At 50.7% G+C, this 13004-nt stretch overlaps 2 protein-coding genes across 3 annotated transcripts; one reads left to right on the top strand and one right to left on the bottom strand.

Annotated features, from left to right (window-relative positions):
- Positions 1-97: 97 nt before the first annotated feature.
- Positions 98-1149, bottom strand: Trmt112 (tRNA methyltransferase activator subunit 11-2). Of its 2 annotated transcripts, none has more exons than XM_051145995.1 (4): positions 873-1149; positions 683-784; positions 462-551; positions 98-323 (listed from the first exon to the last, which is right to left on the bottom strand). In XM_051145995.1, the coding sequence occupies exons 1-4, from the start codon at positions 948-950 to the stop codon at positions 291-293; spliced, it is 303 nt and encodes a 100-aa protein (XP_051001952.1). In that variant the 5' UTR covers positions 951-1149; the 3' UTR covers positions 98-290. The 2 variants fall into 2 exon arrangements, with proteins under 2 accessions (XP_051001952.1, XP_051001951.1); XM_051145994.1 differs by having other exon boundaries at positions 98-382; positions 873-1128.
- Positions 1150-1464: 315 nt separating this feature from the next.
- On the top strand, positions 1465-4576 carry Prdx5 (peroxiredoxin 5). The gene is made up of 6 exons (XM_051145988.1): positions 1465-1683; positions 3152-3286; positions 3630-3761; positions 4025-4063; positions 4181-4242; positions 4326-4576. Exons 1-6 carry the CDS (start codon positions 1522-1524, stop codon positions 4429-4431), a joined length of 636 nt encoding a protein of 211 aa, XP_051001945.1. The 5' UTR covers positions 1465-1521; the 3' UTR covers positions 4432-4576.
- Positions 4577-13004: the final 8428 nt, after the last annotated feature.

Here is a 13004-nt window from a genome sequence, read left to right as displayed (position 1 = left end):
CCAGGGAGGCGCAGGGCCATGGGGCAAGCCGGGGCCCAGAGCCCTTGGCTGTACAGAGACTCTATTTTAATGTATATTTGCTGCAAAGAGAAACCGCTTTTGGTTTTGAACCTTTAATGAGAAAAAAAAATATACTATGGAGCTCAAGTACACGGTGGTCAGTGAGTCACTGGGGGGTGAGGGGGATCATCCGGGTCACATATGACATACCTAGTTAACAAACTGTACAACAGACACACATGGTCACAAAACACCAAAGTGGTAGCTAGCAAGGTTATGTCTCAGTCTCCTCATCGTTGAGCAGCATATTGGGGATCCCGCGGCTGATGGGGAAAAGACGACCAGATTCTGGGCATTGCAGGGTCCCCTCCAGTACATCAACCTGAGAGGGAGCAGGGCAGAGCTGAGCACAGGGAGCCTCCGTGTAGGAGGGCTAAGCAGGTGATGGGCAGGCTTCTCACCTCAAGCAACACGTGGTGCATTTTCCTCAAAAACGTCTCGTCGTGCTCATAACCTTCAGTCGGCTCTTTGGGTACCTCGGCCAGGTTTAACTGTGGAAAGGAGGCTTACGTGGTCATCCGGTATGCAAAACAAAAGCCACTCCCGTCCCGACAGGGAAGAGGCCCGGAGTCCAAGCCTCCCCGCTCTCCCCCGAGGGTAGCAAAAGAGGCGGGGTCCTCACGGTGTCAGCAGCCTGCACAAGCGCCGCCCACTCCACTTTGGGGATCATCCGCGCCACGAAGTCAGGGTTGAACTCCACGGGGTTGATGCGGACCTCGGTGGCCTGCGAGGAGGGAAGGTTTAGCAAGGTAGGGGCGGGCCCTGGTGTCGCTCTCATGAGCTACTAGGGCGACAAATCTTCATGCAAGTACCTGCAGGCGCAGGGGGAAGCCACGCGTGCCGACACCCCGCACATGCGAGCTCAGGAGATTGTGGGTGAGCAGCTTCATGTTGCCACACTGAGCTCGCGAGGCCGGAACCGGAAGGAGTCCACACTTCTTTATAGCACTTCCGCTGTTGACTCTGTTGGATACTCCGCCGGACCGGAAGTGGCGAACTTAAAACTGGAACTTCTGGGGCTTTGCGGCAGCAGAGGGATGGGGACGACTTAGTTGGGTCAAGTCCTGATACCGGAAGCGTTTCTCGGGGAAATTGCAACAGTTTACGCTGAACCGCTCTGGCTGTAAATTGTACCTACAGTGCAAATCATATGCAAAGCAGCTGCATTGCGGGGCTATCGTTCAGTGTAAAACAAGCACATTTGAGGCTTAGCCAGATTGTCTCCCGACCCCTTTGCAACTAAGGGTCGGAAACTGTTGTACCGGCCGACTAGACTTTTCTTTCTGCGCGCAAATAAGACATACGACCTCTGGAAGCCCCGTCGCGTCATAACGCGCGTCACGGCCCAGCCCCTATAAGCCGGTGCGGTGGGTGCGGCGAGCTGGTGTGGGCGGAGCGGTCTCGGCCTCCACCTCCTGTGGGCAGAGCCATCAGCGGGTGGGCTGCACTGACGGGGAGGGCATGGCACTGCTGGCGCTACGCGTCTTGGGCTGCAAAGCCAGTTCGGTGCTCGGTGCAGCGGCTACCTGGACGTGCGCGGCAGGCAGAGCAGGCCGGAAAGCAACAGAGTGTGGCGGGGCCTGTAGCTTCAGCAGCTCCGTGGTGGCCATGGCCCCGATCAAGGTGACCTGTTTTAGCTCTTCGGTCTCTTTGGGCGCCACACGGGGGCTGTCCTCGATGATGCTTTCTTCATGCTTTCTACCAGACCCTCTCGCTGCCCCTCCGTCCTGGGACATTCCCTGAGCCGCCCTCTCATATCCACTATGCGACATCCAGGGACATGCCCCTACCATTTTTTCAAGCGATCGAATGCTGTGTCATTTTCCACATTCTTGTAGTATCTATTTTGCCGCTTTTCAAACCCCTCATACCCTTTTCTAAAGCCCCAGCCTTTTTGTGATAGTATTAGAGCCATTTCCCTGCATCTTTTGAAAGAGCTATGGTCCCTTGGTGAGCAGGGGTCTGACTTTCTCGTTGTCTCCCTCAGTGAGACACCCCCACCCCCAGCTCTTTGGTTTTTCTGGGAGCTTCTTGAAATTATTCTCTCTCCTGTTCTTGGACTTCATCATTTAATCATAGAAGAGGGAGAGGGAGGTGGGTGGGAGAGAGGAAGGGGGGCTGGGGAAGGCTCATTATATAAGCCTGGCTGGCCAGGAACCTGGTGTGTAGATCAGACTGACTTCAAACTCCGAAAGATCCACCTGCCTCTGCCTCCCGAGTGTTGGGATTAAAGGCCCTTTCTTTTTTCTTTTTCTTTTAAAAATCCTTCTTAGTATGTATTTAGTGTGTGAGTTTGTTAACACGTGTGTGCATGTAGAGGTCAGAGGACAGTTTTTTTTGTTTGTTTGTTTTTTGTTTTTGTAATTTTTGAGACAGGGTTTCTCTGTCTTGGCTGTCCAGGACTCACTTTGTAGACCAGTCTGGCCTCAAACCCACCTGCCTCTGCCTCCCAGAGTGCTGGGATTAAAGGTGTAGAGGATAATTTTTCTCAGGAGTTAGTTCTGTCTTTCTACCATGTCTGTTGTGGGCATAAAACTCAGGTGGCAGGCCTGGCGGCAAGTGCCTTTACCTGCTGACCCCTGCCTACCTTTCTTTTGTTTCCTCTTGTGGCTCTAGGAAGCCTCCGGGTGGACTGACACTCCTCACCTACCCTGAAAGCTTATGTCTTGAACTCTTTGGCTTGGGCATCTTCCCTGGCTTTCCAACACCTTTCTCTTGGTCTATGGACAGGATTTTCTTCCTCCCTGTTGCCAGGCAGTTTCTCAACCCCAGACACAGCCCTTTGTACCCCTCCTCTGTGCGTTGATCCGTCTTGGGTGGCTTGTTTACACAGCATTGCAAAACTTGCCAAGGCCTCTCTCCTTCCCTGTTGCCACCAACTGGCCTTACACAGAGCCAAGCTTCCTTGAAACTTGTAAGATGTTGGGCCAACTGGGAGATACAGGGGACCGAGGCAGAGATGGACCTCTGGTGACCGACAGTCAGCATGGTCTCTGCTGTGGGGAGCGCTGGTTCCATCAAGGTCTAGCTGCCTGGCTGTGGTTGGCTGGGCCTCTCTTTACTCGTTTCACCCTGGAGTCCTTGTCTCCAGGTGGGAGACGCCATCCCCTCAGTGGAGGTTTTTGAAGGGGAGCCCGGAAAGAAGGTGAACCTGGCAGAGCTGTTCAAGGGCAAGAAAGGCGTGCTGTTTGGAGTCCCTGGGGCGTTTACGCCCGGCTGTTCTAAGGTGAGGCTTCTCCTTTCCAGATTCAGAAGCTGGAACCTGGAGGGTCGGGGGAAAGGGGGCGTTAGTTAAATCTAACACCTCTGCTTGATCCTGCTGGTGCAAGCACGGCGAAAATTGCTTGGGACTTGGGCTAATGAGACAAAAGTTTTGCCAATGGGATTTCATGGTCTTTACCATTAGATATTTAGGTTCGGGCTTCCTGGTAGCCAAGGCAAAGAGGAAGTGGCTTGCTTCACCTGGGTCCTGTACCCTGATCAGAGGTATTAGGAAATAGGAGGATGAAGAGCAGGCAGAGGAACACCAGCAGTTGTCTCTCTGTTTTGACCCATTGTTTTCCTCTTAGACCCACCTGCCTGGGTTTGTGGAGCAGGCTGGAGCTCTGAAGGCCAAGGGAGTACAGGTGGTGGCCTGCCTGAGTGTTAATGATGTCTTTGTGACGGAACAGTGGGGTAGAGCCCACCAGGCAGAAGGCAAGGTGAGGTGTGGGGCCAGGTAGGAGGGTTCCAGTTTTTTTTTTTTTTTATTACAATATATCTACTTGTTTGTGTGTGGGGTGGGCACTCATGCCATGGTGCACAAGTGGAAACTGTAAGATGACCTGGGATACCTGGTTCTCTCCTTCTGCCATGGGGGGACGTGGGGATTGAACTTGGGTTGTTGGGCTTGGCTGCAAGCACCCTCACTCACTGAGCTGTCTCACTGAAGGTCTCCTTGTAACGTTTACCCTCTTTCCCTCAGGTTCGGCTTCTAGCTGACCCCACTGGAGCCTTCGGGAAGGTGAGTGTACCGCCCCTTCCTTGAGCCTGCAGTTGTTCCTGGAGGGACGTGTTTCTGTGGGGAACAGCCCCTGGCTTGTTTGGGGGCTCCTGACACCTGCCTCTGCCTGTCCTCTAGGAGACAGATTTATTACTGGACGATTCCTTGGTGCCTCTCTTTGGGAACCGCCGACTGAAGAGGTAAAGCGGGAACACTCCCCATTGGCACTCTGGGCCCTGGCTGCTGCCGCCTGGGCTTCTGTAGCTGTACCTCTTTCCGGCAGGTTCTCCATGGTGATAGACAATGGCGTCGTGAAGGCTCTGAATGTGGAGCCGGATGGCACAGGCCTCACCTGCAGCCTGGCTCCCAACATCCTCTCACAACTCTGAGGCCCTGACCAGAGAAAGGTTCTATTCCCTTCCCATCTCTCCCACCCAGTTCTGGGCTGAAAGGCCCAGCACCTCCTCACTGGGGCCACTTAAATGGAACCTTGACCATGTTTCCGCAATAAACTATCTCATTTGTGTCTTTGCCTCTGGTTGGGAACTGTCTGTTTTGCTGCCCTTGTCTTTGGTGTAGCCACAGGTACAGCTGAGGTCAATGGCAGGGGTTTAAGGGAGAAAGTGGAGGGACAATTAGGACAGGTTTCTCTGGAAGGTAGCATCCTCATAACCAGCCTGGAAGCTGAGAGGAAGCCAGACTGGCTTTGCTGGTACATCCTGGGACAGCTGGTGCTTGGTCTAGGAGCTGCCTGATTCCATTTACTATATGTATATGTATCTATATATGTATATATATGCAGTGTTCTGCCTGCAGGCCAGCAGAGGGCACCAGATCTCATTATAGATGGCTGTGAGCCACCAGGTGGTTGCTGGGAATTGAACTCAGGACCTTTGGAAGAGCAGCCAGTGCTCTTAACCTCTGAGCCATCTCTCCAGCCCTCCATTTACTCTTAATACACAGGGCAGCAAACTTTGCTTAGGCCTCCCATCTTGCAGACTCCAGTTGCTCCAGGAGCACCCCTGGTACTGATGCAGCTTCATCTGAACACACTGTACCAGGCTCAGAACAGGAGACTTCCAGAGGGAGGAGCCTTAGAAAGGTGTGGCCAGCGGTGAGCCCAAGGGAGGGCTTGGGGCTTCAGGAATCCATGTTCAGGGGGGCAGGGGATGGCTGGGAAGCCCCTCACTGTGTTTAGGAGGAGGTTCTAGTCCAACAGGTAGATACTGAACACCTGACTGTAGTGGGGTGCATACCAGGCTTGTCCAGCACTCAGGACCAGACCAGCTCTACAGCAGCCAGGTGGTGGGAGGCCATGCAAGGCGGAAGAGGCCCTGAGTGAGCTTAGAGGTGGGAGTGGAGGGGAGAGTCATGCTGGGTTGAAAAGTTTGAACTGGCCTCCTGTCACAGCAGGAGCAGACTGTCTGGGCCCTGAGGCTGCTTGTGTGAGGCCATCTGGCAGTCAGCAGGACTCAGGCCTCGAAGCTACCCAGTCACCACAGGACTTATTGGGACACAGGTCAGATTCCAGTCTGAGCCAGTGTGTGGAGCTAGGAGACAGAAGAGAGGCATTGAAAGATCTGTGATGAGCAGGGTGTGATGGCTTACGCCTTTAATCCCAGCACTGGGGAGGCAGAGGCAGGTGGATCTCTGTGAGTTCGAGGCCAGCCTAGTCTACACAGAGAAAATCCTGTCTTGAAAAACTAATTTAAGAAAGGAGGGGGGGAGGGCGCTGGAGAGATGGCTCAGAGGTTAAGGGCACTCACTGCTTCTCCAGAGGTCCTGAGTTCAATTCCTAGCAACCACATGGTGGCTCACAACCATCTATAATGTGATCTGATGCCTTCTTCTGGCATGCAGGTGTATGTGCAGCCAGAGCACTGTATACATAATAATAAATAAATAAATATTGGAAAAAAAATAAAAGGAAATATCTGTGATGAGATGCCAGAGGGAGGGCACTGGGCCAGGTGCAGCTATGAGCTTGAAGGGAAGAGGCCTAGGTGGTGACTCTGGGACTCTCCTACTAAGGGGACCCATGGCTCAGCTACCTGAGTGGCCAATGCACTGAGATTCTCTCATCCCACCCAGCATCCTTCATGTCACTGGCCACTTCTTAATCTGTCTCTTAAGATGCTTGGGTCACAGTGACCTCGACAGGCACAGCACAGAGACTTGTTCCTTCCCAGGGTCAGATGAAGGAGCTGAGGAACAGGCCTTCCTCCCACAGACCACTGCATGGGCCCTGAGCTGTGCCTCCAGTTCTTGCTGGCAGCCTCAGCAGTGAGTCAGTCTCACAGATACCAACTCTCATTTCTCACTGGCTGCCTGTTTTTCTCCATCCTTACAAGACCTGTAAAGAAGTGTCCCCCTTCAGAGTCTCCTCACTGGCTGGGTCTCTAGGCTGAGAGAAAGGGGCTGACAGGGTCCCCGTGGCACCTTAGGACAGCCTTGCGGGAGTTGGAGGGCCCTGGCTGCACAGCACCTGGCCTCCCCTTCCTGCGTTGGAATGTCTAGGAGTTGAGGCAGCCCTGATACAGCTCCAGGTCCTGGAGTAGCTCAGCACCTGCCAGGAGAGTGCAGTAAGGCTGGGCTTCAGGCCTGAGGTAAGGCTAGCCAGACCTTGTGGATTGAGCCTGAGGGATTGGGAGGCCTGAGGCTGCACCTGGAAGAGGGACTGGTGTCTTTTCTGGACCAATATTAAAACCAAACAACTGAAGAGAATGTTCTAAACCAACCCTGACACACACTTGCCTTGTGCTGCTGGAGCTGGAAGCGTGAGAGTCAGCCATTAAGAGAGAGATTTGGGCCTGGAGAGTGGCTCAGAGGTTAAGAGCTGCACTTCCAGAACAGCTGGGTTCAATTCCAGCACCAAACAGTAGCTCACGACCATCTGTAACTCCAATTCAGGGCTTTTGACGCCCTCCTCTGGCCTCTGTGGGTGTTATGCACATAAACATAGACATACCTTCAGGCAAAACACCCATACACCTAAATTTTAAAAAAAAGAGCTAGGTGGGGCAGTGGTGGGACACACTTTTAATCTCAGCACTGGGGAGGCAGAGGCAGGCGATCACTGTGAGTTCGAGGCCAGCCTGGTCTACAAAGTGAGTCCAAGACAGCCAAAGCTACACAGAGAAACCCTGTCTTGAAAAGGAAAAAAAAAAAAAAAAAGAGCCAGGTGTGGTGGCACATACATTTAATCTCAGAACCCAGGAGGCAGGCCAGCCTGGGCTATAAACTGAATTCCAGGACAGCCAGGGCTGTTACACAAAGACATCCTGTCTTGAAAAACCTACCCCACCCTCCACACCAGAAAAAGGAAGGGAGGAAGAGAGAAGGAGATGAAGAAAGAAGAAGAAAAGAGATTTGTTCCTTACTGGGTCCTGGAGGCCAGAGAGCAGCACAAGGTGTTATGTGTGGTAGGGTCTTAGGTAATCCAGGCTGGCCTCGAACTCCACACAGCCATAGATGACCCTGAAGTCACTGTCCTGCTCACTTTTCAAGTGTTGGAATTGTAGGTGTTGTCTTACCACGTCCTGCTCACTTCCTCTTGTTGTTATTGTTAGAGAGAGTCTCACTGTGTATTCCAGGCTGGCCTGGAAGTCTCTATGTAGACCAGGCTAGCCTGGAACTCAAGAGTTCTGCCTGCCTCTGCCTCCCAAATGCTGAGATTACAGGATTACAGTTGTACAACACCATACCCTATCCAAGTGTGTGTGTGTGTGTGTGTGTGTGTGTGTGTGTGTGTGTGTGTGTGTGAGCTTCTTTGGTACCAGGATAGAGAGATGGTTCAGAGGTTAAGAGCACTGTCTGCTCTTCCAAAGGCTCTGAGTTCAATTCCCAGCAATCACATGGTGGCTCACAGCCATCTATATTGTGATTTGATGCCCTCCTCTGGTGTGCAGGTGTACATGCAGGCAGAACACTATATACATATAATAAATAAACTTTTTTTTTTTTTTTCCGAGACAGGGTTTCTCTGTGTGACCTTGGCTGTCCTGGGCTCACTTTGTAGACCAGGTTGGCCAAATAAACAAATCTTAAACAAACAAATGTATGCTACCACCCCAGGTGAGAGAGAGTCTTTTAGTTGTGTGGCCTGTCCTGTGGTGGAAGGTCCAGGGGGCAAAGAGTGAACTAGCTTGCCTCCCTGCTTTTAGAACAAATTCACTCTTGTAGTAAAGTAAAACATCCAGCCACCCAGCAGGGCTGGTCTGTGTGACCTAATCACCTTCCTTAGTCCTACACCCCTCCTCTGCTGCCCTACCAACCAAATTTCCAGCACGGAAATGGGGTGACACATTAAAACCCTAGCACATCCCTAAATAAAGCCACTGAGCAGCCAGGATCCCCCAGGGCCAAGGTTTGTTGTTGGTGGTGGTTTTTTTTCAGGGCCAAGGTTTAACTCAACATTTGAGGTGCTTGCCCTTTTGGGTTGAATCTTTTTGAAGTGCTACTGAACAGGACCTGCATACTTCTCAGAGCTTCAGGGGACCCCCAAGTCCTTCTACAAGCCCCCAGGTAGCCCTGCCTGGATGGCACTGTCACCAAGTGGGATCCTCAGACTTTAGGCTTGGACCTCCAGAGTGTGAGTCACAACCCACTACTGGACATTGGTAGCCATGGCCAGTCTAAGTGGCTTTCTAGGATTGCACTTTCTTTATCTCAAAAAAGGGACTAAGGATGGCAAGATGGCCCAGTGGGTAAAGGTGCTTGCCACCAACCAAGCCTCATGATTTGAATTTGATCCTTGGGGCCAGAATAGTAGAAAGAGAGAACCAAGTGACAAAAATTGCCCTGTAACGTATATAGGTACATCATAGCATGTGCATGTCCCCCAAAATGAATGAATGAATGAATGAATGAGTGAATGAATTTCACAGATGAGAGAAGAAAAGGAAATGATCCTGGCTACCTCACATGATTGGTGTGGCCTGTGAGATAACTTATGAAGTAAGTAGCACATTATTACCAGCACATAGCAGATAGTGAGAGCGCACATGCGTGCATGTATGCTTCTCTCTGTCTGTCTGTCTATTACTGGGGATGGAATTCAGGGCCTGTCTTGAGTTAAACCGCCTATCACTGAGCTGTATTTTCAGCTCAGTGATTGACTCTTTGGGGACAAGTTTTCTCTCTCTCTCTCTCTCTCTCTCTCTCTCTCTCTCTCTCTCTCTCTCTGTGCGTTTTGTTATTTTGTTTTTTGTTCTTTTTTCTAGACAGGATCTCAATACATAGCCCTGGCTGTCCTGGAACTCACTCTGTAGACCAGGCTAGCCTTGAATTCACAAATCCACTTGTCTCTGCCTCTGGAGTGCCAGGACTAAAGGCATGTGCTGCCACACCAAACTGTGACAAGTTTTTGTTATATAACTCAAGCTGAGCTGGAATCCACAATCCTGCATTAGCCTCCTGAGTAGCGGAATTGTAAATGTGACCACCAAGCTCACTTCCCCACCCCCCAAAAAGACTTAAGGAATTAAAAAAAAAAAAAAAAAAAAAAAGAGGGAGAAGGAAGAGGAGGAGAAAGAGAAAAAGGAGGAGAAGAAAAAGAAAACAATAAAGACCTCCCTCACTTGAGACTCATAGGAGAGGGGCAGAAGGATTGTAAGGGCCAGAGGACCAGTACGTTTCTGTGAGATCCTGTTTCCTAGAACTGACAGGGAAACTACACCCATGACACTGCAACAGTGCAGCTGCCTAAATAAGACCTAAGCAAAGGCACCAAAGGATGTGCTGACATGTAGAGGGGAAATCTCACAGGCTTCACCCTAGCCAAAGAGCTATGAGCAACTAATGACTGCTGAGAATTAATCTTCCCCAGGGTGATGTCCCTAATTGATTATCCAATTGGTCCTAAGATCATGTACATACACGCTACACTGAACAGACTCAACATGTTGTGTAATATAGACACTGATGTGCATATATGTTTTAACAGTTAAAGAGAAAGAGACCATGAATTTGAGAGGAAGTAAGTTATGGAGGGGTTAGAGAGAGGCAGAGGCCGAGGCAGAGGCAGGAGGATCTCTATGAGTTTGAGCTTGGTCTACATAGTGAGTTCTAGGACTTTTGTGGTTTGGTCTGATGCTGCTGTGTATTCAAATGCTAAATACTGTCCCCCCCCCGCCCCCCACCCCCGCGATCTGGTTACAGGGGCTGGAGAGATGGCTCAGCTGTTTAGAGCAGTGACTGCTCTTTCAGAGGTCCTGAGTTCAATTCCCAGCAACCATATGATGGCTCACAACTGTCTGTAACCCCAAGATCTGACAAACTCACAGAGACATACGTGACGCCAATACACATAAAACAAAAACAAAAAAATTGTTAAAAAAAAAAAAAAGGAAGAAGAAGAAGATCTGGTTACAGTCCATCGTACATTCTCATGTGCATCGTTGTATGTAAACTTTGCTTCCTAATGTTCTCAGATTGGTTAAAATGAAATTGCTGACAGCTGACAGCCAATTACTGGGCAGAACAGAGGTAGGCGGAGCAATGGCAGCTGGGTGACTACTGGGGGACTCACACTTCCATCTTCCTGCTTTGCCAGTTTGAACTTGAAATCCTTCTGTCTCAGCCTCACATGTGCTGGACCGTAGGAATGAACTATAGCATACAAAGTGTAAGTTAGGCACAATGCAATCCTGTGTGTGTGTGTGTGTGTGTGTGTGTGTGTGTGTATCTATCATCTGTTTACCTATCTATTCAATACAATGCTATGTTTTTTGTTTATTGACCATGGTCACTGGCTTCTAACTCCCTTCCCAAGGCAGCTATAGAAACCAAAATCTCTCTTCTCCAAAGCTGCTCATAGACTCTATAAATTCTCTTCTCCATCTTGGAGCCAGACATACCAACAACTCTTTGACCTGGCCTTGCCTGATAACAGATCATGAGACCCTGATCATTCCGGAGGGGACCTGTCCCATCCCCTGGAGGGAGGTGGTGCTGCAGATGGGGCCAGCAAGAATCTGAGCCGACAGGCTGAGCTGGCTTCCACACCCAGCCTGACCATTTCTGTCCACCTACTTTTTAGTGAGGGTGTGGAACTTCAGTCCTGCCTGCATGGAGATGTCACTCTGAGGACTCAGATGACGGAGGTTGGCAAGATCCTCCAAACTACCAAACAAGCAGGGCAGTGTGCTCCCACGCCTCCCCTGTTCTCTCGTCGCTCCATCTGAAACTTTGTCTCTGCTCCTCTGCATGGCTTGGGATGAAGCCTCGACCTTGCGTGGTAAGCAACCTCCTGCCGACGGACACCCAAGCCTTGTAATGCTCTTTATAATAAATCAAGCTGAAGCAAGTCTCTGGGCTGTCTGACATGCTCTGCAGATGAATTGTACAGAAGGGCTGAGGATAAAGCTCAGTGGCAGACACTTGCCTTGCATTCACTGCAAAAAGAAGGCAAACAGAAAGAAATTAGCATTAAAAACTGAGGACTGGAGCGAAGGTTCTGGGGTTAGGAGCACTTCACGCGTTATGGAGGACTTTGGTTCCGTTCCCAGCACCCACATGGCATGTGCGACTCTGCCGATGAGGCTGAAGTCTGGCTTCTCCGGGTATCAGTTTTGTGCTTGGTCTATGAAGATCAGACTTCATTTTCTCAGGAGAGTTCTCCCTTCGCCTGCATAATCCTAAAAGAAAACACAGGCCCAACCCCTTTCCTGATAACAAGCACAGGGAATTCCCAGAAGTCCTCCACCCCGTGCTGAGATCCCAGCCTCCAGCAAATGGCCCTTAATTACACCTAGGCGCCATTCTGATACATAGGATAATTAAGTACTCTTTTTCCCTTTCTGTGATAAGGGCGGGCTGTTACTGAGGCACTGTACCACTGTATGTAGATGAAGTATCATGGCACCCTTTGCCCCAGTGAATCATGCACAGTTACCCTCATGAACCCCTCCTCTGCCCAGGGCTCATAACTCTCTGATCCACAAGTAAAGTTGGGCTTGATTTCTCACTCCATACAACTGTCTGAGACTCATCGTTCTGGGAGAAGAAGGGCTCCTGGGAGATGCACCAGCATTTGGAACCACCTGCTTTGTCCTTGTCGGTCGCCGCCGCACAAGGCCGGTGCTGGCCGCTGGGGGAGCACCTGCGGAGCCTGCGTCTCACCCTGTCTGCCAGTGGGTTTGGGTCATCTGCCTGCATCCTCAGTCATGCCTGGCGAGGTAGATGAACCAAAGAGCTGTAGCACTTAGATCTTGTGAGGTTCCTGAATCCCCACTTCCTCTTGAGACCTGCAGTCTCATTCTGAAAAGAGCAAACTGTAACATCAGGTGTGGGAACTCATTTCCCAGCTCCCTGCCCCAGAGGCTGGGAACCTGGCTTTGTGCCCAAGCCACAAGCCTCATCCCTAAAGTACTCTAGTTGCCCCTGAATGAGAGACAGGACCTCTGATCTTGAGGTCCATCTGCTCCTGCCCAGAAGCAGGAAGTGCCCAGTCGGATCTGCTGGGTTTGGGACCCAGACCTGATGGTGATCTGCTGAACTCGGGACCACAATGGCAGCTCACAACCATGAAGCAACCCCAGTTCCAGGAGATCCAACACCCTCTTATAAACTCTGCAAGTGCCAGGCACAGATGTGGCACACAACATATATGCAAGTAAAACATCATACACATAAAAAAATTAAAAAGAAAAAAAAAACCCTGGGCATATCTATAATCCCAATATTCAGAAGGTGAAGGCAGGAGGGTCAGGAGCACAGTGCAATCTTGTCTACATAGCACGTTCATAAGATCCTTTTTTTTTTTTTTAGTTTTTCAAGAGGGTTTTTCTGTGTAGCCTTGGCTGTCCTGGACTCGCTTTGCAGACCAGGCTGGCCTTGAGCTCACAATGATCTGCCTGCCTCTGCCTCCTGAGTGCAGGGATTAAAGGCGTGCGCTGTCACCCCCCCCAAAACATGCTTGTACACAAACAACCCCACACACCCACAAAACACATCCACGCAC

Source organism: Acomys russatus, chromosome 5 (assembly GCF_903995435.1).
Source record: "Acomys russatus chromosome 5, mAcoRus1.1, whole genome shotgun sequence".
Classification (NCBI taxonomy): Eukaryota; Metazoa; Chordata; class Mammalia; order Rodentia; family Muridae; genus Acomys; species Acomys russatus.
Note: the sequence above shows the minus strand (reverse complement) of the source record. Positions and strands in the feature narration are given on the sequence as shown.